At 45.2% G+C, this 26274-nt stretch overlaps 1 protein-coding gene across 1 annotated transcript in view; it reads right to left on the reverse strand.

The window, feature by feature from the left end:
• DSCAM (DS cell adhesion molecule) overlaps positions 1–26274 on the reverse strand; it is a 283047-nt gene that overhangs the window by 97135 nt on the left and 159638 nt on the right. The window contains exons 10-12 of the mRNA XM_045165314.1: positions 20105–20345; positions 18015–18161; positions 9568–9723 (exon numbers count right to left, since the gene is read on the reverse strand). Coding sequence (XP_045021249.1) covers positions 9568–9723; positions 18015–18161; positions 20105–20345 — 544 coding nt within the window. The remainder of the gene's footprint in view (positions 1–9567; positions 9724–18014; positions 18162–20104; positions 20346–26274) is intronic.

Consider the following 26274-nt stretch of genomic DNA (forward strand, 5'->3'; position numbering starts at 1 on the left):
CTCAAAGCTATCGGAAAACCTGTTTTCCGAGATACAGTCCTCATTATGCCACAAATAAAACTTAATTCACAATTCTCATGTTGTGCTTTTTTTTTACCCAGTTGACACCCACATGATGAAGCTCTAACTCTACTACCCCAGAAAGTGACCTTATCTGGAGATGGTATCTTTACAGAGACAATCAAGTTAAAGTGGGGTCATTTGGGTGAGCCCTGACCCAGTGTGGCTGGTGTCTTTGTGAAAAAGGAGGTGTGGACACAGAAAGGCCATGGCAGGGGGATACGATGTAAAGACAGGGAGAAGATGCCCTGCAAGCCAGGGAGCTGTGCTCCCTCACAGCCCTCGGGAGGAACAGACCCTGCCTACACCCTGACCTTGACCTTCTGGCCTCCAGAACCATGAGAGGACACATTCCTGCTGTTGGTCCCCCAGTCTGAGGGACATTGTTACAGCCACCCTGGGTGCCGACACAACATCTCTCGGACCAATGATCTGAGAACTGCATAAGCCCTCTTCTTGGCCATGTCCCCTGAGAGCTCACTTCAACAACAATCCTGCTCAATCAGTTAGCTCAGCCACTCAGTCATGTCCGACTCTGTGACCCCATGGACTGTAGCCTGCCAGGCTCCTGTGTCCATGGGCTTTCCCAGGCAAGAATACTGGAGTGGGTTGCCGTTTCCTCTTCCAGGGAATTTTCCTGACTCGGGGATTGAATCCATGTTTCTTGCATCTCCTGCATTGCAGACAGATTCTTTATTGCTGCTCCACCTGGGAAGCTGCCATACTACACTTGAAATTCCCACAATGTCTGATCACCTTTGATATCTGATCAAAATCTCCATTCTCTGTCACCCTTAGGTAATATCTGATCATCCTCATTTGCCTTCTGCAAAATTCCAATGAGGTCAACTTAGCCTGAATGCCCTGACTCCCTAATGTTTCCTGTTAGTCAGTTAAACATTTTATTTATTCATTTATTTTGGCTGTGCTGGATCTTTATCGCTGTGTGTGGGCTTTCTCTAGTTGTGGTGTACGGGTTTCTCGTTGCTGTAGCTTATCTTGTTGCAGAGCAAGTGCCTGGACCTGCTCTCTGCAGCGAGGTGCTCTTAGAGCTCACACATCTAACATCCGATCACCCTGGCATTTCCACTCTTGACTCGCAAACCTTAGAACTATCCTTCTCCAAACAGGGCTCACCACCTTCTCTCTGACACCTCCCTCCTCCCCTAGTGCAGGGAATGGCACAGCCATCTTCTTGGTTGCAAAAGCCAAAACTAGAATTTCTCTTCCCTCCTCACTGTCTGTCAGTGGACATGTAAAGTTGCCCTTTAAACCTCCATGTGGACAAATCCAGTCAGATACTGGGCTTTCTTCCCAGCTCTATGTCATTCCTTAGAACTGGACCCTATTTTAGGTCCCCAGATGTGGGGTGCATCTCTCATGTCAGGTCATTGACACATGATGACTGACAGCCTTAGGCTCCTCTTGCCTGGGGTCATTTCCCACCCTCCACCTCGTCCTTGACAACTCTTACTCATCACTCATCTTCTGCTAACTCCTACTTTCTCAAGAAAACCCTCTCTGTCACCAGCTTTGATGAGGTTAGGACTCCCGGGTTCTCTGAAGACTCTTCTTCATGATACTTGGGGTCATAACCCACTCAGGAGTGACTGGTAAATATCTGACTCCCCCACCAGCCTGCAAGTCTCACCAGGTCATCCTGTTGTCTACTGTGTCTCCAGGGCCCTGGCCAGTATCTGGAACATATGAGGTCCTCCAAGCAGACTTTCTGAATGAGCTCAGTGTGGCAAGCAGGGTTCTAAGACAGCGCCCAAGATTCTCACCCCCTGATGTACACACCTGTGTAATTACTTCCCCCTCCATGTAGGTGGTACCTGTCACTGTGATGGATGGATAATTCTCAAAATCAGGTTACATATTGTGCAAAGGTGAAGGGATTTTGCAGATATATTAAGGACACAATCAGTTGGCTTTAAGTTAATTGAAAGGGGAGTACCTTGGGTGGGCCAGACCTAATCAGATGAGCAGCTTAAAAGAGGGTCTAGAGGTCAGACAGGGGTTAGAGCTGTAGAGACAAGGTCCTGTGGGTGATGAGGGGCAAGCTGCCCCACTGTGACCACATGACCATGAGACCCTGCTGGGCCACATGACAGGGATGGGGGCATGACCTCTTGGAGCCAAGAAGATGGTCTCAGCCCTGAGGTCACATGGAAATGGATCCTGCTCAACACCAGTGAGCTTAGGCTTCCTATTTGGCCAGCAGGTAAAGAACCTGCCTGCCAATGCAGGAGACATAAGAGACGTGGGTTTGATCCCTAGGCTGTGAAGATCCCCTGGAGGAGAACATAGAAATCTACTCCAGGATTCTTGTGTGGGGCTTCCCTCTTAGCTCAGTTGGTAAAGAATTTGCCTGCAATGCAGGAGACCCTGGTTTGATTCCTGGGTCAAGAAGATCCCCTGGAAAAGGGATAGGCTACCCACTTCAGTATTCTTGGGTTTCCCTTGTGGCTCAGCTGGTAAAGAACCCACCTGCAATGTGGGAGACCTGGGATCGATCTCTGGGTTGGAAAGATCCCCTGGAGAAGGGAACGGCCACCCACTCCTGTATTCTGGCCTGGAGAATTCCATGGACTGTATAGTCTATGGGGTCGCAAAGAGTCGGACACAACTGAGCAACTTTCACTCTCTCTGTCTTGCCTGGAGAATCCTGTGAATAGAGGAGCTTGGCAGGCTATGGTCCATAGTGTCACAAAGAGTTGGACACGACTAAGCATGCACACCAGTGAACTTGGGTGAGGACTTAACCTCAGATGAGACTCCAGGTCCAGTAGCCATGGTGATTTCAGCCTGTGAGGTCCTGAGTCGGGGGTACTCAGACAACGGTACCTGGACTTCTGACCCCAGGAAATGGTCAGATAATGAATTTGTATTTTAAGGTTTTGAGGATTTGCTGTACAACATAGAAAATGCATCCATATAGTCCAGCCATCTAATAGTGTATCTTAATGTGAAACATCAATGTTATTGCTCTGTAAAAATCCTGCCTTGATTTGAAGTAAGAAAGAAGTCTAAGGATCTTACAGGCACTTTGGTCAACTTCATTTTTATCATCATCATTTTTCTGGCCTCAATGATCAGCCACAGGCAGGGGTGTGCATGTGTGTGTGTGTGTGGTTTATGGCTTGTTTGGTGTGTGTAGTATTTGTGTATGTGATGTGTGCTTTGTGATTTGTGTGATGTGTGAGATGTGTGTGTATAGTATGTCTGCATGTGTACTGTGCAAATGGTGTGTTTGTGTGTATGTGGTGTACATGATACATCATGTGTGTGCGGTATGTGTAATGTGTGTTTATAGTGCGCGTGCATATGTGTAATGTATGTGTATGTGGTGTGTGTGGTGCATATGGTATGTGTCATATGAGTGTATGTATATAGTGTGTGTGTATGTGTCTGGTATGTGTGGTGCTGTTTGTGGTGTGTATGCAGTTTATGTGTGCATGTGTGTGGTGTGTGTATACTGTGTACATGTGCATGCTTGTCATATATGTGTATGTGATGTGTGTAGAGTGTGTGTGGTATGTATAGTGTAAGCACATGTTTGTGATGTGTGTGGTTTGTGCATATTGCATATTTGTGTGGTGTATGTGTATGTGGTATGTGTGGTGTGTTATGTATAGTGTAAGTCTATGTGCATAGTGCGTGTGGTATGTGTGTACTGTGTGTGTGTGTGCATGTGTGTCATGTGTGTATGTGATGTGTGTGATGTGTGTGTGTACCTGTGTGTGCATGTGACCCACCAGCACACCTGGGCCCACTGGAGCCACGGCTCCACGTGGCTTCTCTTAGCCATGAGCAGGGGACGCGGGGGTCCAGGGACATACCCATGATGGGTGTGTCCTCACACCCAAGCAGTCTCCACCACACTCCAGTATGTCTGGCCTTTGCTCTCACAAGAGCTGTGGTTTCCAAACAGCCTTTAAAGTGGGAAAATCCTTTAAAGTATCATGTGGGAGACCCATGTACAGCAGGATGGAAGTAGAGGAGCTCTTCTTGAAGCAGAGCAGGGAGTCCCCCGAGGGCTTCCCGATCACCACTGGACACCTCTGGGAGCCCCAGGAGCCCATGTGAGGATCCCCATAGTGCAGGGAGTTTTGACACCCACAGAGTGGAAGGCCTCCTGGGATTGCCCTGGTCTACTGTGTGGCTGTGTGTGTGACTTTGGCACAGAGCAAATCCCAATCCTGCCAGCTGCAGCTGGACTCTGGAGCAGGGCTGATAAAAAGCCTTCCATGTTTCCTGAGAGGCGGTAAACCAAGGTGCGGTTACTCTATCATCTGAGAACACACCATCTGTGCCGTCCAGGGGATGCCTGGCTCAAGATAGGAATGGCCAGAGGACTCAGAAATATCCTGGTTCTCTTGCTTTTTCTCTTTCTCTTAGCTCCACTTTCAGATGTCCTAGCAAGGAGATTGTTAACCATGGCAGGAGGCACCAAAGATCACATATCACAGTTCCTGTTGACCTTCCCACACGTCAGTTCACAGAGCTCTGTGCACTGCGATGCGTTCAGTAAATATTTGCACTTAAACCATCTCTATTTATACATGTGCAGTGTTTACTTTGCAGCAAAGGATCAAGGCTGAAATGACCTTATGCATGCAGGATGAAAATAATTGGAAAATTATTAGATCATGTTTGTGTGTGTTCTGTTTCTCCGTGGCTTTGCTCAGATTACAATCTCAAGCAAATAAAATGGTATTAGGATTTCACAAACATTTTAGAATTCAGAATTAGTTGTCTTGCGTTCAGAACCAGAAAGCTAGATCCATAGTAATCTTTTGTGGTCTTGAAGCAATAATAAAAATGCAAGTTCTCATTGACTGAACAGTTCTCATTGAACACTGGGAAGAGAATCTGAAATGTAAGCAATTCTTCCAGACCTCAAGAATGTATCCATGGACCATGACTATGGTCCTGATGGATCTGAGACTTGTCTATGGACCCAATAATTTGTCCAACATTCTACATCACAGATGTATATGACGGATATCCATATTCTTGGAGAATATGACCAAGAATCTATGCTGGTGCTAAGTTGCTTCAGTCGTGTCCAACTCTGTGTGACCCCATAGATGGCAGCCCACCAGGCTTCCCTGTCTCTGGGATTCTCCAGGCAAGAACACTGGAGTGGGCTGCCATTTCCTTCTCCAATGCATGAAAGTGAAAAGTGAAAGTGAAGTCGCTCAGTCGTGTCTGACTCTTAGCGACCCCATGGACTGCAGCCTACCAGGCTCCTCCACACATGGGATCTTCCAGGCAAGAGTACAGGAGTGGGTTGCCATTGCCATCTCCAAGAATCTTTATAGACACTGATATACTTCAGTTCAGTTCAATTGCTCAGTCATGTCTGACTCTTTGTGACCCCACGGACTGCAGTATACCAGGCTTCCATCTCCATCACCAACTCCCAGAGCTTGCTCAGACTCATGTCCATTGAGTCGGTGATGCCATCCAACCATCTCATTCTCTGTCATTCCCTTCTCCTCCTGCTCTCAATCTTTCCCAGCATCAGGGTCTTTTTCAAGGAGTCAGTTCTTTACATCTGGTGGCCAAAGTATTGGAGCTTCAGCTTCAGCATAGGTCCTTCAAATGACTACTCAGGGTTGATTTCCTTTAGGATTGTCTGGTTTGATCTCCTTGCAGTCCAAGGGACTCTCAAGAGTCTTCTCCAGCACCACAGTTCAAAAGCATCAATTCTTCAGCACTCAGCCTTTTTTTTTGGTCCAATTCACATCCATGGCTGGCACAATTCTTCACCATTTCTAGATTGGTGAGTTTTTTATGTGACTCTGGGAGATAGGCTTACTGTTATACCAGTTTTTCTCTCCTTTCCCCCAATCTCTACTCTGCTTCTTTTTGAACATGCTAATGATTTATCTCAAGTAAATATTGACCCTCAGTTTTGTACTATTATTTATCCACTCACTATCACAAGTGGAATTCCTGACCTCCTTCCTGGGCTAACTGATATACCTGAGGCAGGACCTTCTGCAATCAATTGCATCTCCCCTTATTATTAGCACTGGATATGAAAGAAGGGAATAATTGATTAAAAAATTAGACTTTGGGTCTCAGGGTCAAGCTTTGAGATAGAACTCTATGATGATTTCTAAATTTGGAGGAGTAATTAAAAATTGATCACAATGAGGATCAATTTAAATACATTTAAATTTAAAACACAATAAATAAATTTAAAATTAAATTTAAAATAAAGTTTACATTTAAAATAATTTTTAAAATTTGTATTTATTTATTCATTTGGCTGTGCTGGGTTTCAGTTGCAGCACTCTGAAATCCACTCAGTGAGGATCAAGGGGAAGTGGAGAGGCTTCCCCTTTCACTGGATTTCTTTACTTTCTTCTGAAAAATTCAGGTGTTAAAATTCATGTTGCCAGTCAATTTGTTCTTTAAATACTAATTCCAGTGACATCTGTGTTATTGCTTAGCAATGCAAAAGACAGTTCCACCCTCGCTGTGAAGGAGTGGAGATTAAATAATCAAATGTCTAGTGTCAGGAACCGTCCCACTATGTGTCAAGATAGGTGATGTTTGCACACATCAGTTCACTTTTTAGATTTTAATTCTCTGCAGTCTGATTGTCATGGAAATTTGGTACATGAAGATGGTTCAGTTCAGAGAAAGTGTGATAAGGTGCCAAAGTCCCCTGGGCAGCAGGTGGCATAGCAAACATCTTGATGAGACTCTTTGGTTACTGCATATAAAAAATTAGGGGCTTCCCTGGTAGTCCAGTGGCTGAGACCCCATACTTTCAATGCAGAGGGCCTGGGTTCGATCCCTGGGTTCGATCTAGTTCCCCACTGGGTCAGGGAACTAGAGCCCACATGCTTCAGCTAAAAGGTAGTGTGTGCTGCAACTGAAACCCAGCACAGCCAAATGAATAAATAAATAAAAATTTTAAAAATTATTTTAAATTTAAAGTGTATTTTAAATTTAATTTTAAATTTATTTATTGTGTTTTAAATTTTAAATTTAAATGAATTTAAAATTAAATTATTTAAATAATAATTTAAAGAATTAAATTATTCACTCAGGGCATAGCTTTGCAGACATCTCTTTGAACCTGTGGCTTCCTAATGGCATATGGTATTTTGACCTTCAGTTCAGTTCAGTTGCTCAGTTGTGTCTGACTCTTTGTGACCCCATGAATCGCAGCATGCCAGGCCTCCCTGTCCATCACCAACTCCTGGAGTTTACCCAGACTCATGTCTATCGAGTCAGTGATGCCATAGGTTTCCCTAAAGAATCCAATAACTGGGCAAAATGACTGGCACCTGCCTATAACTGGGAATAATTACTTGTGTGTACTAGAAAGACTGGGGGTGATGAGGTTTAATTTGTGTGCAGGAACTAGAATGCAAGAAGGGCTAGTGAAGATGATGGTGGAAGGGTGGATGGATAGGCTGCTTCAGGGGGAGGGCTGGGTTCCCTGAGGGGAGAGCAGAGAGAGGTTCTGTGAACATCAGGGCAGTGTCCTTAGGAGACAGACAAGCTGAAGGGGAGAGAGTCTCCAGGCCTCCAAGTGCATGTCCCTAGCCTTGTTCCCACAGGACAGTCATGGGGCGAAGCAGCAGCATGCTTATATCCTAGGTAGCAAAGGACTTCGGGCTTCCCAGGTGGTGCTAGTGGTAAAGAACCTGCCTGCCAATGCAGGAGACACAAGAGACGTGGGTTCAATCCTTGGGTTGGGAAGATCCCCTGGGGGAGGGCATGGCAACCCACTCCAGTATTCTTGCCTGGAGAATCCCATGGGCAGAGGACCCTGGTGGGCTATAGTCCATAGGGCCACAGAAAGCTGGACATGATTGAGTGACTGAACACACACACACACAAACACACACACACACACTCACACACACACACACTCACACACACACAGTCACACACACACACAGTCACACACACACACACTCACACACACACACTCTCACACACACACACACACACTCACACACAGTAAAGGACATCTACTCCGCCCATACACAGGCAGTCATGAGCAGTGAACAATAGCTCTCCCACCCCTGCCCTGACCAGCTTCCTAGGGAACTTAGGCCTGAAAGATGTTAAAAAAAAAAAAAATTGTGGAGCCAAAACAGCACAAAATTTAGGTGTAGTGGTTGCATCTCAACCCTGGCTCTGGTGAATTCTGAACTCCAATCTGGAAAGTTCCACACAGGTATCAATTTGACATCAGTTGCCCCTTCCTGTACTAAGGTGGAAACTGCTTTTTCACTATTGCTATAATATGTCTGCTCATGCTTCATCACTCAGTAATGTCTGGCTCTTTGTGACCTCCATGGACTGTAGCCCGCCAGGCTCCTCTGTCCATGGGATTTCCTAGGGAAGCATACTGGAGTGGGTTGCTATTTCCTTCTTCAGCTATAGTATATATCAGAAGTCAAATTATTCTTCAGCATATCTTGGATAAGGCACCCCAGGCTTTCCCTTAATATAAAAAATGATTTGCCATACAGTTTTTGTAGGATTGGGAAACAGCCATATAACAAGTCCAAACTGCATGGAATGGTAAGATTAGTGATCTGAGAAATGTGCTATAATTAAAATTTTACTAAATTATCATAAACCCTTGTAAAAGTGAAAGTCACTCAGTTGTGTCTGACTCTTTATGACCCCATGGACTATACAGTCCATGGAACTCCCCAGCCAGAATACTGGAGTGGGTAGCCTTTCCCTTCTCCAGTCGATCTTCCCAACCCAGGAATCAACCCGGGGTCTCCTGCATTGCAGATGGATTCTTAACTGAGCCATGAAGGAAGCCCCAAAAACCCTTGTAAGAAATTTTTAAAAATTAACATGAAATTCTCAATTGAGGGCTTATTCTAATGTTACTCCAAAGCTGGCAAAGCATAGGATGATGTAGATTATTGCATAATTTTTAAGTGGAGAGATGGAATTGGTCAGAGCTTACACTAATAGCTGAAGAGTCACTGAAATTATTCTAATGGGCATCCCAGGTGGCTCTAGTGGTAAAGAGTCTGCCTGCCAGTGCAGGAGATGAAAGAGACGTGGGTTTGATCCCTGGGTAGAGAAGATCTCCTGGAGCAGGGCATGGCAACCCTCTCCAGTATTCTTGCCTGGAGAATCTCACAGACAGCAGAGCCTGGTGGGCTACAGCCCATGGGGTTGCACAGAGTCGGACACAACTGAAGCGACTTCGCACGTGGCTCCCCAAAAAAGAATGAAAAATTATAGGGGAAGAGAGAAACAATGGATAATCAAACAGAGGTGACACAGGAAGTGTGGTCTGAATTGTGCTGGAATGTTTTAGGAGGGCAGCAAAAAGTTTTCAAGGAGCCAAATCAGGAATCGGTGGGTGAGTTAACCCTCTGACCCAGCTTTTCTGACAATGGCTCCTTCCTGGGAATGCTGCCACATGGCAGGAGCCTCCTGTGTCCCCTGGAGGTTCAGACGGGACCTGAGCCCCCCACGACCTGCCCCCATGCTCACCATCCTCTTTGGTCCGGGTGAAGATCTGCTCGCTCCGGACGCCGTCTCCAGCCCGGGTAAAGGCCAGCACCTGGATGCTGTAGTTGGTGTATTTCTCCAGCCCATCCAGCTCTAGGGAGGGCTGCGTGGTGGTGACATTTTTAATCTCGCCCAGCTCTGGAGGACAAGAAAACACGAGAGTGTTACCACGGCTGTTGGCATGTTCTTACTGCTGCCCAGTGCTGGGCCCGCATCAATCACTCCCTGAAATCACTCAGGGGTGTGGGCACAGCCTTCGTGAGACACTGACCCTCTGCGGTCTCTTGAAAAACATCATTTGCACCAAATTGCCACAGAGTGCCAGGAAGAAAAGAGGTCTGGAAAACAGCAGTTCAGTCAAGTGTTATAAACCCAATGCCAACAGGCCCCTCCGGAACTGTCCCCAAGCAGGAGTAACCCAGCAGATTCCCCGCACCCTGGCCCCAGGAAGCCAGGACCACGTAGGCTGCATAGAGATACTTCTAACTGCTCATTAAGAAGCTTCTACAAGTCGAGCCTAGTTTTCTGGTTAACATAAGCAGACTTCTTTAAGGTACATGTGTTTTCTTGCACCTAATTTAAACTGCAGTGGCCCAGCACAACTCCTCCTGTAGCCTGGAGTGAACCCCTTGCCCACAGGACAGGCTGATGTATCAGAAACGCGTTGTCAGCTAAAAATGCTTTGTGTTCTGCAGCGGGATCAGATAATGACATGCAAAGATGGAACTTTGTGCTGGCCTGCCTGAAGCCCATGATGCATGGCAGCTTGAGAAAACTCACAGGGCCTTGTGAAATACCGGCAGGGATGCTCTGGATTTAGAAATGAGCCATTGGCAGAGGAACTGGAGGAGGAGAGAGGGACCAAAGAGCTGCCCACCTTTAGGGCAATTGGTCGTTTGTGGAATGTTTGGTGCAGCCTGACCCCTGTGCCTGGGGGGCTGGTTTACTAAGAACGGGGGTGGGAGATGGGCCAGGAAGGAGACCTCCTTGGTGTCTGGTCATCTCTGCACACGATGCTCACAGTGCACGCGGCACTCACAACCAGGTGTCCCGCAGTGTCTCTCGCTTTCTCTGGCCTCAGGAAACACAGCTGACACGCCACGCTGCTCCTAAGGTGCCCTGCGCTGGGTTCCAATGCAAACTCACTCACTCAACATGACTATCCTTTTGTTTCCACTGGCCGTTCCTTTTACAGAAGGGGAAACTGAGGCAGAGAGAGGCTCAATGTCTTCGCCAGGTCACGGATCTGAACACAAAGGCTGAGAGCGTGGGCTGTGGCACCACATATGGTGTGGCCGCATGCCCACGGTCCATGCTCTCAGCTACTCCCTGAGGACACTGGGTGGATGCATGTTGGCCGGAGGAACTGGGTTTCTGCCAGCCTGGTTTTCCCTTCTTGCTCTTTGTTCTTCTATCTTGTCCTCCTAGCATGTTGCATGGACGTTCAGAGATTGGTGGTCAGGTATTTTGTGGTTATGGTGACTATGAATGTCTGTGTTCACCTTTCATCATCAAAAGGTGATATCAGGGCTGAACTGGACACAGTAGGAAAGCTGAATTTCAAATAAAGCAGGGGGTAGTCGAGGTGTGTCACCCCCATGCCAGGGACCCCTGTGTTTGATGACGGTTGGGAGGGGAGGGGAGAAACAGTGGGTCTCAGGCATGGCCCCGGACCCAGTAGGAGCCCAAGGCCTGTTTCCACCATGAGCAGCTCATGGGCAAGTTCTGGAGGCAGGATGCTTTGCTGGGGGGAGAGCAGGGCCAGGGTGCAGCCCCCCAAAGATGCCTGAGGTCCAGTGTCTCCTGGGGGCTACCAGCCAGCGGCAGACTTTCAAGGGCCACAATTGAGAAGTCACAGCAGATGGCTAGTGAAAATGAGAGAAATGTTTGCTCTTGTGTGGTCCCCGTGCACTTGGAAAGTTGACAATCATTACCCTCAGATGGGTTAGAAATGCTTTCCTGTGAAAGAACAGTCTTTCCTAGGTGGCCATCAGACCTCTTTCCGTTACATTGTTCATTTATAATTTTCATTTTCCTGAACATAGACAATATAGGTCAATGAGAGTAGCATAAAAAACTCAAATGCTAATGAAAAAAATCCAAGTATATCTCATCAAGATCTTTTCAGACTTAGGAACTTTTACATTGTGACAAAGATTATGCCAAAGAAGGGCAATGCCAAAGAATGTTCAAACTACCGCACAATTGCACTCATTTCACATGCTACCAAAGTAGTGTTCAAAATTCTCCAACCCAGGCTTCAATAGTATATGAACCAAGAACTTCCAGATGTTCAAGCTGGGTTGAGAAAAGGCAGAGGAACCAGAGATCAAATTGCCAGTATCTGTTGGATGGTAGAAAAAGCAAGAGAATTCCAGAAAAACATCTACTCTGCTTCACTGACTACACTAAATAAAGCCTTTGACTGTGTGGATCACAACAAACTGTGGAAAATTCTTAAAGAGATGGGAATACCAGACCACCTAACATGCCTCCTGAGAAACCGGCACGTAGGTCAAGAAGCAACAGTTAGAACCAGACGTGGAAAAACAGACTGGCTCCAAATTGGGAAAGGAGTACATCAAGGTGGAATATTGTCACCCTGCTTATTCAACTTATATGCAGAGTACATCATGCAAAATGGCAGGCTGGATGAAGGACAAGTTGGAATCGAGATTGCTGGGAGAAACATCAGTAACCTCAGATATTCAGATGACACCACCCTTATGGCAGAAAGTGAAGGGGAACTAAAGAATCTCTTGATGAAGGTGAAAGAGGAGAGTGAAAAACTTGGCTTAAAACTCAATATTCAAAAAACGAAAGTCATGGCATCCAGTCCCACCACTTCATGGTAAATGAATGGGGAAACAATGGAAACAGTGACGGGCTTCATTTTCTTGGGCTCCAAAATCACTGCAGATGGTGACTGCAGTCACAAAATTAAAAGACCCTTGCTCCTTGGAAGAAAAGCTATGACAAACCTAAAGGCTATGGTTTTTCCAGTGGTCATGTATGGATGTGAGAGGTGGACTATAAAGAAAGCTGAGTGCCGAAGAATTGATGCTTTTGAACTGTGGTGTTGGGGAAGACTCTTGAGAGTCCCTTGGACTGCAAGGGGATCCAACCAGTCCATCCTAAAGGAGATCAGTCCTGGGTGTTCATTGGAAGGACTGATGTTGAAGCTGAAACTCCAATACTTTGGCCACCTGATGTGAAGAGCTAACTCATTGGAAAAGACCCTGATGTTGGGAAAGATTGAGGACAGGAGGAGAAGGGGACAACAGAGGATAAGATGGTTGGATGGCATCACTGACTCAATGGACATGAGTTTGGGTGGACTCCGGGAGTTGGTGATGGACAGGGAGGCCTGGAGTGCTGCAGTTCATGGGGTTGCAAAGAATTGGACATGACTGAGCAACTGAACTGAACTGAACTGAACTGAAAGTGAGTGAAGTAGCTCAGTCGTGTCCGACTTTTGTGACCCCATGGACTGCAGTCTACCAGGCTCCTCCATCCATGGGATTTTCCAAGTAATAGTACTGGAGTGGGTTGCCATTTCCTTCTCCAATGACAAACCTAGGCAGCATATTAAAGGACAGAGACATTACTTTGCTGACAAAGGTCTGTATAGTCAAAGCTATGGTTTTTCCAGTAGTCATTACGGATGTGAGAGTTGTACCATAAGGAAGGCTGAGTGCCAAAGAATTGATGCTTTTGAACTGTGGTGTTGAGAGTCCTTTGGATTGCAAGGAGATCAAACCAGTCAATCCTAAAGGAAATCAACTGAATATTCATTGTAATACTGATGTGGAAACTGAAGCTCCAGTACTTTGGCTACCTGATGAGAAGAGCCAACTCACTGGAAAAGACCCTGCTGCTAGGAAAGATTGAAGGCAGGAGGAGAAGGGGACGACAGGGCATGAGACGATTGGATGGCATCACCGACTCGATGGACATGAGTTTGAGCAAGCTCCAGGAGGAGGTGAAGGACAGAAACGCCTGGTGTGCTATAGTCCATGGGTTTGCAAAGAGTTGGATGTGACTGAATGACTGAACAACAACAAAGGTTATACACACACACTCACACAATCAGGGAAAACATAACGCAATTCAGGAAAGGGGCTCCTGGGGGCTGTGTGCCGGGCTAGTTATGAGAACTATACTACATCATATGACCCCTGGCTTTAACTTTTTCATTTTTATCTTTTTTAAGGGCCTAGGATCTCTATGTCACAGGGGAAATATGACTTCTAATTATAGCCCAGGGAAGGCATGCCGAAGGGGCTGGCTGTTTCTGGGTGAGATACAGTGATGCAGAAGAGAAGAGTTGAGAGGAGAAGGGCAAAGTGGGGTACCCTGATCTTTTTAATACACCGGCTCATGAATTACCACACTAATTGGAATTAGTATTTGGATGTTGACTCATACTGGGGTCCACATTATTTGGGTGAATGAATTTATCACGATCCATGAATAGGCCTGCAGTCCAAACCCCTACTTAAAATTACCCCCAAGCGTTTTTAAAAATCCCCAGAGCCCCTGAATCAACCACAGAGACACCTCATTCTCTCTGTTTCAAGGCTATTTTCCTGACCAGCCCATGTGGAAAAAAGGAGAATTATGAAAAAAGGCAAATGCAACCAGCGTGCTTCATTTGTTGTTCGTTTAAACTCCCAGTCTTCTTTATGGCTTAAACATCCATTTTTATGATTTACTTTTCACAGTCCCAGTGGAGTAATTTAAAAATATGTATATGGGACTGTACAGTGGAGATTAACACAACATTGTACATCAACTATACTTCAATAAAATAAATTTTAAAAATATGTGGCAAGAATAGTGTTCAGTTGAGGTCATGAGTAAAACAATATAAAATGAATACAGAAAAGAAATTCAGAAACCATACTATTTATAGTACAAAAGTTTTTGTAAACTGTATGTTTTAAAGCAAAATACTTTTTATGTATTTATTTATACCCTCCTTCATTCTTAAAGGGTTTTCAGGAAGAAATCAAGTGGGGTGGAAATGATCCCCCCCGCCCATCCCCTGACTTGCCAGCGTCACTCACACCAAAAGCCCAGCTTGGCACCTAAGTGTTGCTTTGATTCAGATTCTGTCTTTTTTTGTCTGGAAGAAAGAGAGGAGGGTTGAAAAGCAGTTGGATTCAGATAAAATGGGGCCAGTTTCCAAGTAATCTCAGAGAAGCTGCTGTCTTTAAAATTCTTTGACTTTCAGATAATAAAATACTCAGAAATTTCATGGACATATTGTATATTTAACTGTCCTGCTGCTGCTGCTGCTAAGTCACTTCAGTCGTGTCCAACTCTGTGCGACCCCATAGACAGCAGCCCACCAGGCTCCCCCGTCCCTGGGATTCTCCAGGCAAGAACACTGGAGTGGGTTGCCATTTCTTTCTCCAATGCATGAAAGTGAAAAGTGAAAGTGAAGTTGCTCAGTCGTGTCCGACCCTCAGCGACCCCATGGACTGCAGCCCACCAGGCTCCTCCGTCCATGGGATTTTCCAGGCAAGAGCACTGGAGTGGGGTGCCATCGCCCTCTCTGTTAACTGTCCTAGCAAGTGAATTAACCATTTTTGTTTTATCTGGTCATATTAGCAAGAGGAAAATGCTTTTTTATGCATATTTTTGAAAATATTCGGGGAAAATACTAACCACCGGGGTAGTAACAATGTCTTTCTCAGCCTGCCTGAGCATGTGGGTGTGGGTGTGTGTGTGGTGTGTTCTCAAGCTTAGCAGGTATAACCTTTACACAAACACTATGTGTTCTGTGTCTGTGTGTACCTCAGAGCCACAGTTTGAGGAGTTCATGCAGAAGAACCCATGAATTCCATGACATTCCCTGATAATTCCCAAATGTTAGCTATCAGGGGTATCGGATAAAATGTGGCTGCTCATAGCAGGCTTACATTTCTGAGAGTTTTTTCTTTTGGAGATTAAGTGTAGAACTCTTACATTAGGCACTAAATCACATCACTTTGGTCTTCACAGAGGGAGTAGAAGAATCTTTAGAAACTATATGCATTTCCAAGCATTCTTTATTCAAAGCCTTTAATTTTTAAGTATTCAAGTTTTTAAAGCTTTAAAATATATTGTTGACTAGACCATATTAACCACATCATCCATCATAGAACTAAGATGGTAATAGGCACCATTAGCAAATATGAGTGAAATGTGAAAATAGGATGAATAGTCAGCACTGGATTATGGAAATATTTCCAAAAAGAACAAAAAAGGAACAATCTTAGTATAATTTAACTTCAGGTGTGTCCATTAGCGTGTTTAATTTAATCTGACTCAACATGAGGATTGGAATCAGAACAAGAAATGATATATTATGGTACTATGTCAGTAAAATAGATAATTTGCAATTTTTTTTTTTTTGCTCTGTACTTTACATCTGGGGCCTCCGTGGTAGAGCAGATGGTAAAGAATTCGTCTGCCAATGCAGGAGACATGGGCTTAATCCCAGGGTCAGGAAGATACCCTCAAGAAGGAAATGGCAACCCACTCCAGGATTCTTGTCTGGAGAATCCCACGGACAGAAGAGCTACAGTCCATAGTGTCATAATGAGTGGGACACAGCTGAGCAAGTAAACAACAACATACTTGACATCCATGGGAACTGTTGAAGCTCTTTTTGGGGATGAGGTGAGGTGAATCATCTGTTTAACTCCGTCCCTCGGTGGGGCTGTCTGTGCATTACTGGGCTTGTGCTTCTCTATTCAGAGCATCCTCCCCGTCTCACTAGACTAGAGCATCCATCTGAGAGGAGCTGCATTCTCAGCGTCTGGCAGGAGCTTCGCACCGAGAAGATGCTCAGAAGGTGAATCAATGTCTCCCCCTGCTGACGCTGTGCAAAGTGCTACCCTGGACACCAGGAGGAATTGGGGCTGATCCTCAGCTCTGAGATCCAAGTCTGGTTACACACACAAACAGCTCAGTCAGCCTCGGACCCAGCTGTGTACTTAGCACATTTATTAATCTGCCTTTGCCGAGGTGTCTTCCATCCTTTATTCTCGCACCATGGCAACCTGCTCCGGTATTCCTGCCTGGGAAATGCTATGGACAGAGGAGCCTGCGGGCTACAGTCCATGGAATCACAGAGTCGGACACAACTGAGCTACTGAGCACAAGAGCAGATCTCTGCAGCCTCGGAGGCCCAGTGTGTTCTGTTTACCTGGGCTGTCAGAGCAGACCCAGGCGGGCCTGAGCAGAGGTGGGAGGTGCTCTGGGGACCTTGACTAGGACTATCAGAAGGGCTGAAAGAAGCCCCAGACAAGGGTGGGGAGGCACCCTTGGAGCTGGGGGCGATGGAAGGAGGCTAGAAACAGGGCCTGGGGAAGGGCGTGGGCATGGGAGGCCCCAGCCTTGGTCCACAAGCGGAGAGCAGGGCGTTTCCTGCTAAGGGTTGTAGTTCAAGGTGAGCCTGTCCTGCTCCTGGAGTGGGGCTCAGCCTGGCTCAGGGCACCTACCCTCTGCAAGCAGAGAAACAGAGCCATGTTCTGCCTGAGATGCTTGGAGCCCCAGTCTTGCTATCCTCTGAGCTGACCCTGTCTTGTGCTACATCCTGCCCCTAAACAGGAGGATTTGTCCTACAACTTGAAAGCAAAGAAAGAATAAAAAGAAAAAGAAAGAAAGCAAGAAACAAGAAGAATGAAGAAAGAGAGGATAGAGGAGGGAAAAAAAGAGAAAGGAGCCAAAAATGGAGGGTTGGGGATAAAATGTCTCCTCGCAGGGATAATAATACCCTCTGGCCCAGTATTCTTCCTGAACCCCTTCCAGTTCAACTACAGGAGCTCAAGGACTTTCCCTGCTGAGTCCTGTCAGGAACAGGAAGGGGTCAGTCTTTTAGGACACACGTCACGTAGAACTTTCTAGATACAGATCAAGGTTTTGGTGCTGCCTGCAGAGGCTTGACATAGATACTCATAATTAGGAAAACACATCTATTCCTAGATATCCCAAGTGCCAGCCACCCCCTCCTATCCTTCAAATTTGGAAAGTACACGCTGTTTTAAAAGGGCTTCCTGGGTGGCTCAGCAGTAAAGAATCTGCCTGCAATGCCCGAGACCCAGGCTTGATACCTGGGTTAAGGAGATCATTTGCAGAAGGGAATGGCTACCCACTCCAGTATTCTAGCCTGGAAAATCCCATGGACAGAGGAGCCTGGTGGGCTATAGTCCATGAGGTCGTAAAAAAGAGCCAGACATGATTTAGGGACTAAAATACCAGCACCAATGTTTTAAGCAGCTGTCCACACCTGTTAAAGTGTCAGATATGAGACAAGAACAGAACAGTGTGAGGAAGGAGGAAAGTACTCAGTGATAAAGAAGTACCCAGCTTGTCCTGAATCCCAGGGCAGGAGGGGGCATGTACAAATTCCATGGCCCGTCATTTAATCCTCTTACCTCCGTCCATGAGGTTGGCCCAGTAAATGACTCTGAACCCCTGGAGAATTCCATTCAAGGCTTCCTTGGAAAGCGTGGACCAGGATATTGATATGCTTTCTGGTGATGTTGCTATGGCTTGGACATTTTCGGGGGGGTAACTGGGCACTGAAATGAGATAATTAGACTCTATAAAAACTGTCAGTGGCTTAATCAGCAAACCAATACTGAATAAGCAACAGTTTAATATTTCAAAAGTGCAAGCAAAAGAAAATAAATTGCACTGAATCCCCCAAATTAATGGGGAAAATGAGTACCACTTTCCTGTACAAATAGGATAACTCAGTAAAATACAATGACTTCATAAGACTTCCAGTGTCTCTCTTTGCAGAATAACTGCTTTACTTTTAAGCAGCTCGCCTCCAGCTTAGAGAGTTGAGAACACGTCTGACCCTACTGCATGAATTAAAGACCATTGCTGGTCTGGCTTATTTCCCCATCATTCTTGCAAACTGCTGTGAGGATGAGGTGGTTAGATGGCATCACCGACTCAATGGACATGAATTTGAGCAAACTCTAGGATAGCTGAGGACAGAGGAGCCTGAAGTGCTGCAGTCCATGGGGTGGCAAAGAGTCAGACAAGACTTAGCAACTGAGCAACAAAAATACAGTAAGTCCCCTGGTGTTGAGTAACGTCTGGAGTGTGAACTGAAAGCTCAAAAGCAGACATGTTGCACTTACTGCTCCAACCCCAGCAGTGTCCCCTTTCAATCCTAGACCATCCATCAGAGGACAGAGAAAATGGACTAGGACAGAGGCTAGAAGGATATTTCACATCGAGTTTATGCAAACCTTAAACATCACGACTAGGAAAGGGGGGGAAATAGTGACTGAATCACAAACATCAGTGAAAAATAAACATCAAAGTGAAAACCCAGAGGCCTATCTAACCACAACTGCAAGGACTATAAAGATGGAAAGAAAATCCTGGATTTCCATTTACTACTGCTGCTAAGTCGCTTCAGTCGTGTCCGACTCTGTGCGACCCCATAAGACGGCAGCCCACCAGGCTCCCCCGTCCCTGGGATTCTCCAGGCAAGAACACTGGAGTGGGCTGCCATTTCCTTCTCCAATGCATGAAAGTGAAAGTGAAATCGCTCAGTCGTGTCTGACTCTTCAGGACCCCATGGACTGCAGCCTACCAGGTTCCTCCATCCATGGGATTTTCTAGGCAAGAGTACTGGAGTGGGGTGCCATCACCTTCTCCATTCCATTTACTAGCTCTCCCTATAAAAATGGTCAGGATTTTTTTTCCTCAGTTGTTCTTTAGGTCAGAAATTATAGATGCAAGTTACCACGTGTGTTCTCAAAGCACAAGAGGTAACTGCCATGCAAGCCTATTTCAGGAAAATCTGCCACCTCCTGCTACAGCTAACTCCGTATTTGGCCTCTGCACCTACACAATGATGCTTCTAGACACTCTGCTTTTCTTTTTTTTAATTTACTTATTTTAATTGGAGACTAATTTCTTTACAATATTGTAGTGTTTTTTGCCATACATTGACATGAATCACCCATGTAGACACCCTGATTTTCATGCACTGCGGGAGAATGTGAGCCTAAAGGCTGTCAACGTGGGAGTGTACAGTAATTCCTTTTGGCCACTAGGGGGCGCGCGGTCACCGTGAGATTTGTTCCAGGAAGCCCGCTCATGTCTTGTTCTCTGGTCTTAGAATGCTTGAAAATAAAAAGCAATGATTAAAAACGAAGAAAGAAAGAAAGAAAAAAAGCGGGGGGGGGGGGAGCCCTCTTTAACGTTGACTTATGAGAAATTTTTAGAAAATCGAATTTCTATATTGTGCCCAGACTGCTGCAGTCATAGGGAGAGGCTTGGATTCACTTGGCAGAAGTCCACCTCTTGGGCTTGAAATGCAGGAGAAAGATGCTGAAAAGGGAGTGGATTCGGCTTTTCCATCAAGATGTATCCAGGGCGCCGAATCCAGGCAGCCTGCAAGTTAATTAGGACATGCTTCCCGCTGGAAGAAAGCCCTGGTCCCAGCCGGCCAGGCTGACATCACCCCTGCACAGCCTGCAGGGGGCCAGGCACCTACCGTCCTCGAGGGTGGTGGTGATGATTTCCTGAGAAGAAGGCCCCGTCCCGGCCCGGTTGCAGGCCTGCACCACCAGGCCATACTGGGTGAACTTGTTGAGGTTGTCCAGGGTGTAAATCTCACTGTCCCCCGTGGTGTCGATACTGATGATGTTGAACTGGAAGTTGCCCCCGGTGCTGTACTCCCGGTAACCAATCTGGTAGCCACGGATAATCCCATTTTGCAAATGTTTCTTGGGAGCCTAAGCAGGAAAGAGAGGAACAAATACCATATATTAACGCATATATGTGGGATCTAAAAAAAAAAAAATGGTACAGATGAATCTATTTGCAGGGCAGGAATAGAGATGCTGCCATAGAGAATGGACATATAGACACAGGACGGAATGAGAGGGTAGGATGAATTGAGAGAGCAGCATTGACATATACAGATAGATAAAATAGAGAGCTAGTGGAAAGCTGCTGTATATCACAGGGAGCTCAGCTCCGTGACTTGTGATGACCTAGAGGGTTGGGAAGGTGGGGAGGGAAGTTCAAGAGGGAGGCGATATATGTACACAGGTAGCTGATTCACATTGTTGTACAGTAGAAACTAACATGACATTATAAAGGAACTTTATTCTGATTTTTAAAAAAATATACAGGGAAAAAAAAAGAATACTTGAGGTGGGACAGGAGGTAAACCAGCGCCTGCCTACCTCATGGGGAGACAAAAATGAAATTGAGTAAGTATGAAAATCATACAGATGTGGCAGTCGTAATAGCAGCTATAGCAGCAAACTCACTCCTAGAGGATGCTTGTGGCCAGGCGCTCTGCCTGCACCTGCGTGGATACACCCGGCCCTCCCCACAGCCTGGGGCACAGCACCTCAGGACCCTCATGGACACAGGAGGTCACACAAACAGCAGAGTCTGGAGAGGAGTCCACCGCAGCGCCTGTGCACCCAGGCCCTCTGTCAAGCTGCTGGGCCACTGGCTTCTCTAAGTGGTGGAGTTTCAAAAGACAGATTGAGTTTGCGGTACCTCAGCCTACATCAACCATCGTCTCATGAGACTGATGTTCACGTGTTCACAGAGCAAAACCGACTGAGCTCCACTCTGCCACATGGTCCCAGGCACTGGGGAACAGAAGTGATTTTTTAAAAAAGGTCCCTGCCTGCATGGAGCTTAGACTGTAATGAAATATTCCAGGATAAAGGTGTTTCCAGGTTGAAAGCTGAATGTGAACAGGAGTCCACCCCTGGCAAGAAGGCAAACTGCTTTCATTAAGGTCTGAGTCACTCTGGAATCATTTTATGGTGATTTAAGCTGGGCAAGGGAAGGCTGGAGCTAGCTTCTCTCTGAAAAGGATAAAGGGGTCAGTCTAGTAAAAGAAGAGTTTTCCCTGCTATGTTGAATTTATTTATTTTCCTTTAAGAATCCAGACTATTTTCAAGTATGTTTTAAGAACAACATCAAACTGATGCTCTATAGCAACAAAGGTATTATAAGTTTTCAGACAATCAAAAGATATATGTGTATATGTGTGAGTATGTGTGTGTATTTGTATTATGTCTGTGTGTGCATATGTATGAGCATATATGTGTATGCATGTGAATGTGTCTGTGCGTGTGTGTGTATTTCAGTACAAGCTGTGGATCTCTCAGGTCTCTGAAAAGCTTTCTCAGCCCAGAAAATGTTTACAGCCCCATTGGAGAGAGTAAACTAACACTCAGGAAGCCGTAGAGAAATCTGAAGTGCCCAAGTGCGTGGCAGTGGACAGGAGGCTGGCAGGCGTCCAGAAAGTGGTGAAGTGAGAGTGGTCTGAAGCAGTCAGGAGATGCTGACCGCAGCCGGGCCTGGAAGGATGGCCAGGGCTCCGGAAAGGGAGGGAGGGCGTGGGGTGAGAGACTGAGCAGCAAGAATGGATGGTGGGGACAAATGAGGCATGCACAGGGGTGAGGAATGGCAGGTAGAGAACAGACAAGGTGGGTCTGCCCCGAGTGGGGCAGGCCTGGGGGATTGCCCTGGACAACCGACAGGAAGAAGTTCATGAGCGGATAGCAGCACAAATATAGCACATGTCTGTGGACTGCTCATTATGCCAGCTTCCTCGTGGAATGAAGTCTCTGTTGTCTTTTGCAATTTGTCTGAGTTACACAAGAGCAGTAAAATCCCATCTTTTTTCCGCAAGTTTCCTCATTTATTGTTTTCTTGGATCCCACTGCTTTTCTCAACAGCCTGTTGGGTTTCATACGTTTACATAGTCTAAATGGATATCAAAGAAACAGCCCTAGAAACCATCGCTTCTGCAGTTAAGTTGGAACTTACAGACCTTGATGTAAAAGCTCACACCTCTTTTTATCAGAAGCGGATGTCTGTGCTTTCCTGTTTTGCATCGATGAACCACAACTTTTCATCTTGCTTTTCGCTTTGCTAAAAATCAGATCTAAAGATTTTTGATTTTGAGACTTCCATTACCTGGAATTTGTTTTACCTCAATTCCTTAACCACTTAACCAGTTAACAATTTAACCAATTAACATTTAACCAATTAATAAAATTAATTTCCCTCCAAAAGCCATGGATAAATCAAATATAAAACAAAGACATTCCTCCTATTTCCCATAGTTTTTTCAGGTTAAATACATCACTCACCCAAATGTAAAGACTTTTTTTTTTTTAATTTGTAAAGTACTGTAATTTTTCAATGGGCTCCCTGTGACAATTTAAGGCTCCCTAAGATGCTGAGTCTGGATCCCAGGACAGGAGCTGTGGAGTCTGATCAGGTAGGAGGTAAATACCCACAAGAGAGTGTTTACACAGAGCACCCAGTTTCGCCAAATCTTCTACAAGCAGAGGGCCCTGCTGGCTGACATTTCCCTTCTTGGATTTAGGGGGATTAATCACACCTGTGATCTGGCTGCACAGGTAGGTGGAGATAGCTTCCTTTTTTCTCTCTCCATGGGTGAAAACACATTCTAACTAGCTGAAGTATATGATAGGCAACACAGAGGTTTTTGTTCTGTTGAGTTTAAATATTTTGTACAGAATAAACATAACATTCTTTACATTCTTCATAGAAATACATTTTAGTCCTGCTAATTCTGCAGCAGTAGGAAGGTTATTTTTGTTTATTAGGTATTTCTGCAAAATATTTTCTAGAAAATATTTTTTATAATACTGTAAGTATATCACCAACCTTCCTATGTAATTGCTATTCAAATTTTGATAACATTCCTATCTCTCTAAGTAAAGTTGAAATTTGTTTTTGTTTCCCACATGGCCATCTTCATACTCTGCAGAGTTTGGTGTCTGATTTTTTCATTTAATAGGCTACTATGATCATATTTCATGTTTATGGTCTTTAAAAATCATATGCCATGTTTTATTGAACCATTTTTCCATCGCAGGGGACATTGTTTTTTGTAACTTATTTCCTACCACAAATTAACCTTTGTGATACATTGCATCTGTTTAAGTTTGTTTATTGGACTGAAGTCCCAGAAGTGGATGGGTGTCTTATTTCAAGGGGTTGTGTTTCAACTGACTGTTAATGAGATAGCATTATTTGTTGTTATTTTTTAACTTAAGGGACTGTGTGTATCACTAAGAACAAGGGAGCGAATTCTCCTCCAGGCTTCTGGATATTGTGATTTTGAAGAGATATATGTTGAACAGATACAGATGAGTTATTTGAGGGTATACATTTGAAGGAATATATTTGAAGTGAGCTTACGTCTTTTCTTTCAGGGCTTTAATACAATCTCTAGTTATCATGCAGAAGGAACTGTTGCGCCCAAGAAAGAAGTGATGGATTTTTCTTACAAATGAATCACACACTCTGATTCTACAGCTCGCAGGCCTCCAGAGGCTCTGAAAACCATGTAGGAAGGTTGCGGGGGGGGGGGGGGGGGATGGGGAGTGACTACTAACAGGTATGGGTTTTGTTGTGGGGGATGAAATTTTAATAAATATAGATTCTGGTAATGGCTGTGCACCTCTGTGAGCATACTAAAAACCATGGAATTGTAACCTTGAAACAGTGACTGTGATGGTGTGCTAACTTAATCCCAATAAAGCAATTTTAATAAAAGCTAGTGTGCTAAAATTGTCTCTAGGTTATTTCTCTTTCTAATTCAATCACAACAATAGCTTCCTCTCACCATGAGCACAGGAACCACCAGCAATCAAGAATCACCTCCTGGACCACTGAATCTTCATCATCACCATCCCTACTATCAGCATGAACACTGCTACTTCTAACCACCTCTGTTACTCCATGAAAGTCATCGCCACTCATCACTGCCTCCACCTCATCACCAGCATCTCCACCGCCATCACGGCCACCACGTCCATCACAAGCATCAAGACCATCACTACCAACATTGCTACCATGGGTCCCAACATCACCACCACCTCCACCACCATTACCCAATGCTGCCTCCATCTCTCCCACGTTTGCAACCGCTCTTATCACTACCTCCACCATAAATCACTGCTGCACCTCCAGTACTTCCATTACCATTACCACTGGCATCCACATCACCATCAGCAGCATATGACCACCATCGCCTCTGTCACTAACTCAGAGCCAACATCACTGCCACTAGTTACCACTAGCCTTCCACACCTCCTCCATTCCATCCTCTCTCTCACCTGTTGAGAATGTGATTTTCCCAATCAGTGTAGTAAGTGAGATTATCTATCTCTCTCTCTATCACTGTTTATTGTCACAACAACCCCAAGGAGTATCATTCTCCTTCTTACAGAGGAAGAAACTAAAGGTCAAAGAGGTTAAAAAACATATTCCTCAAGGTAAATGCAGAGTTGGAATTCTAACCCAGGTTTTACCAAGAGTTGTCTTTAATTTCCACCATTCAGCCCCAATAAATTCTCTCCTTTTTGCAAAGCTTGATAATTAGGTTTATAAAGTTACATGAAACAAAAAATTTAATCAAAGAAAAATTTAACGAATCACACAAAGAGAAAGTATTATGTTTTCATGTGAAAAATAAGCAAAAATTATAACTATCGCAGACAAAGTTTAAGTTCTATTATTAATTTGTAGGTTAACTAGTCAGATTTACACTTAGGGATGTGTTAACCTTAAAGAAATCCTTGAAGGTTTATATTCATATTGAGAAACACGAGATGTCTTTTAAAAGTCCATAAATGCAGGAATTTTATACACTATAATTGTACGTTTTAGGGGTTCTGATCAAAGTTCCAAAGTGTTTTGAAAGTGACTCTCTGAGTTGTATGGCAACAAGCTATGGTGGGGTGAGGGCATGGGGTGAGGACCCAAAGAACTTCAATCCATTTGTCTGGTGGTAGGTTTCATATCTGGAGAAGGAAATGGCAACCCACTCCAGTACTCTTGTCTGGAAAATCCCATGGATGGAGGAGCCTGGTAGGCTACAGTCCATGGGGTCTCTAGGAGTCAGACATGACTGAGCGACTTCACTTTCAAGCATTGGAGAAAGAAATGGCAACCCACTCCAGTTTTCTTGCCTGGAGAATCCCAGGGATAGGGGAGCCTGGTGGACTACTGTCTATGCGGTCGCACAGAATTGGACATGACTGAAGCGACTTAGCAACAGCAGCAGCAGTAGGTTTCATATCATCCTAAGACAAGTTGGGTCATAATGTAATACCCCTTACTTTAAAAACTATTTGGATGACACTGAAACAGGACTTCCTGGAGCATGTGTCTACTTGGAATAAAGTGAGATGGTTGGCTGGCATGTGAAGAGAAGGCAATTCAAATGGGAAGACAATTTTTAGGATACCTTTCTAGGGCTGTTAAATAGCCTCAAAGAAAAATTGAGTAAATGGGTCAAAAATAATTGTTTGTGTTCATGAAACTAAGCAAACAGACTTACTGGTGGTACTGTCTAGTAGGGCTTCCCTCTGAGAAGGTGATGGCACCCCACTCCAGTACTCTTGCCTGGAAAATCCCATGGATGGGGGAGCCTAGTAAGCTGCAGTCCATGGGGTCGCTAAGAGTCGGACACGACTAAGTGACTTCACTTTCACTTTTCACTTTCATGCATTGGAGAAGGAAATGGCAACCCACTCCAGTGTTCTTGCCTGGAGAATCCCAGGGATGGGGGAGCCTGGTGGGCTGCCATCTATAGGGTCGCACAGAGTTGGACATGACTGAAGCGACTTAGCAGCAGCAGCAGCAGGG

Source organism: Bubalus bubalis, chromosome 1 (genome assembly GCF_019923935.1).
Source record: "Bubalus bubalis isolate 160015118507 breed Murrah chromosome 1, NDDB_SH_1, whole genome shotgun sequence".
Lineage (NCBI taxonomy): Eukaryota > Metazoa > Chordata > Mammalia > Artiodactyla > Bovidae > Bubalus > Bubalus bubalis.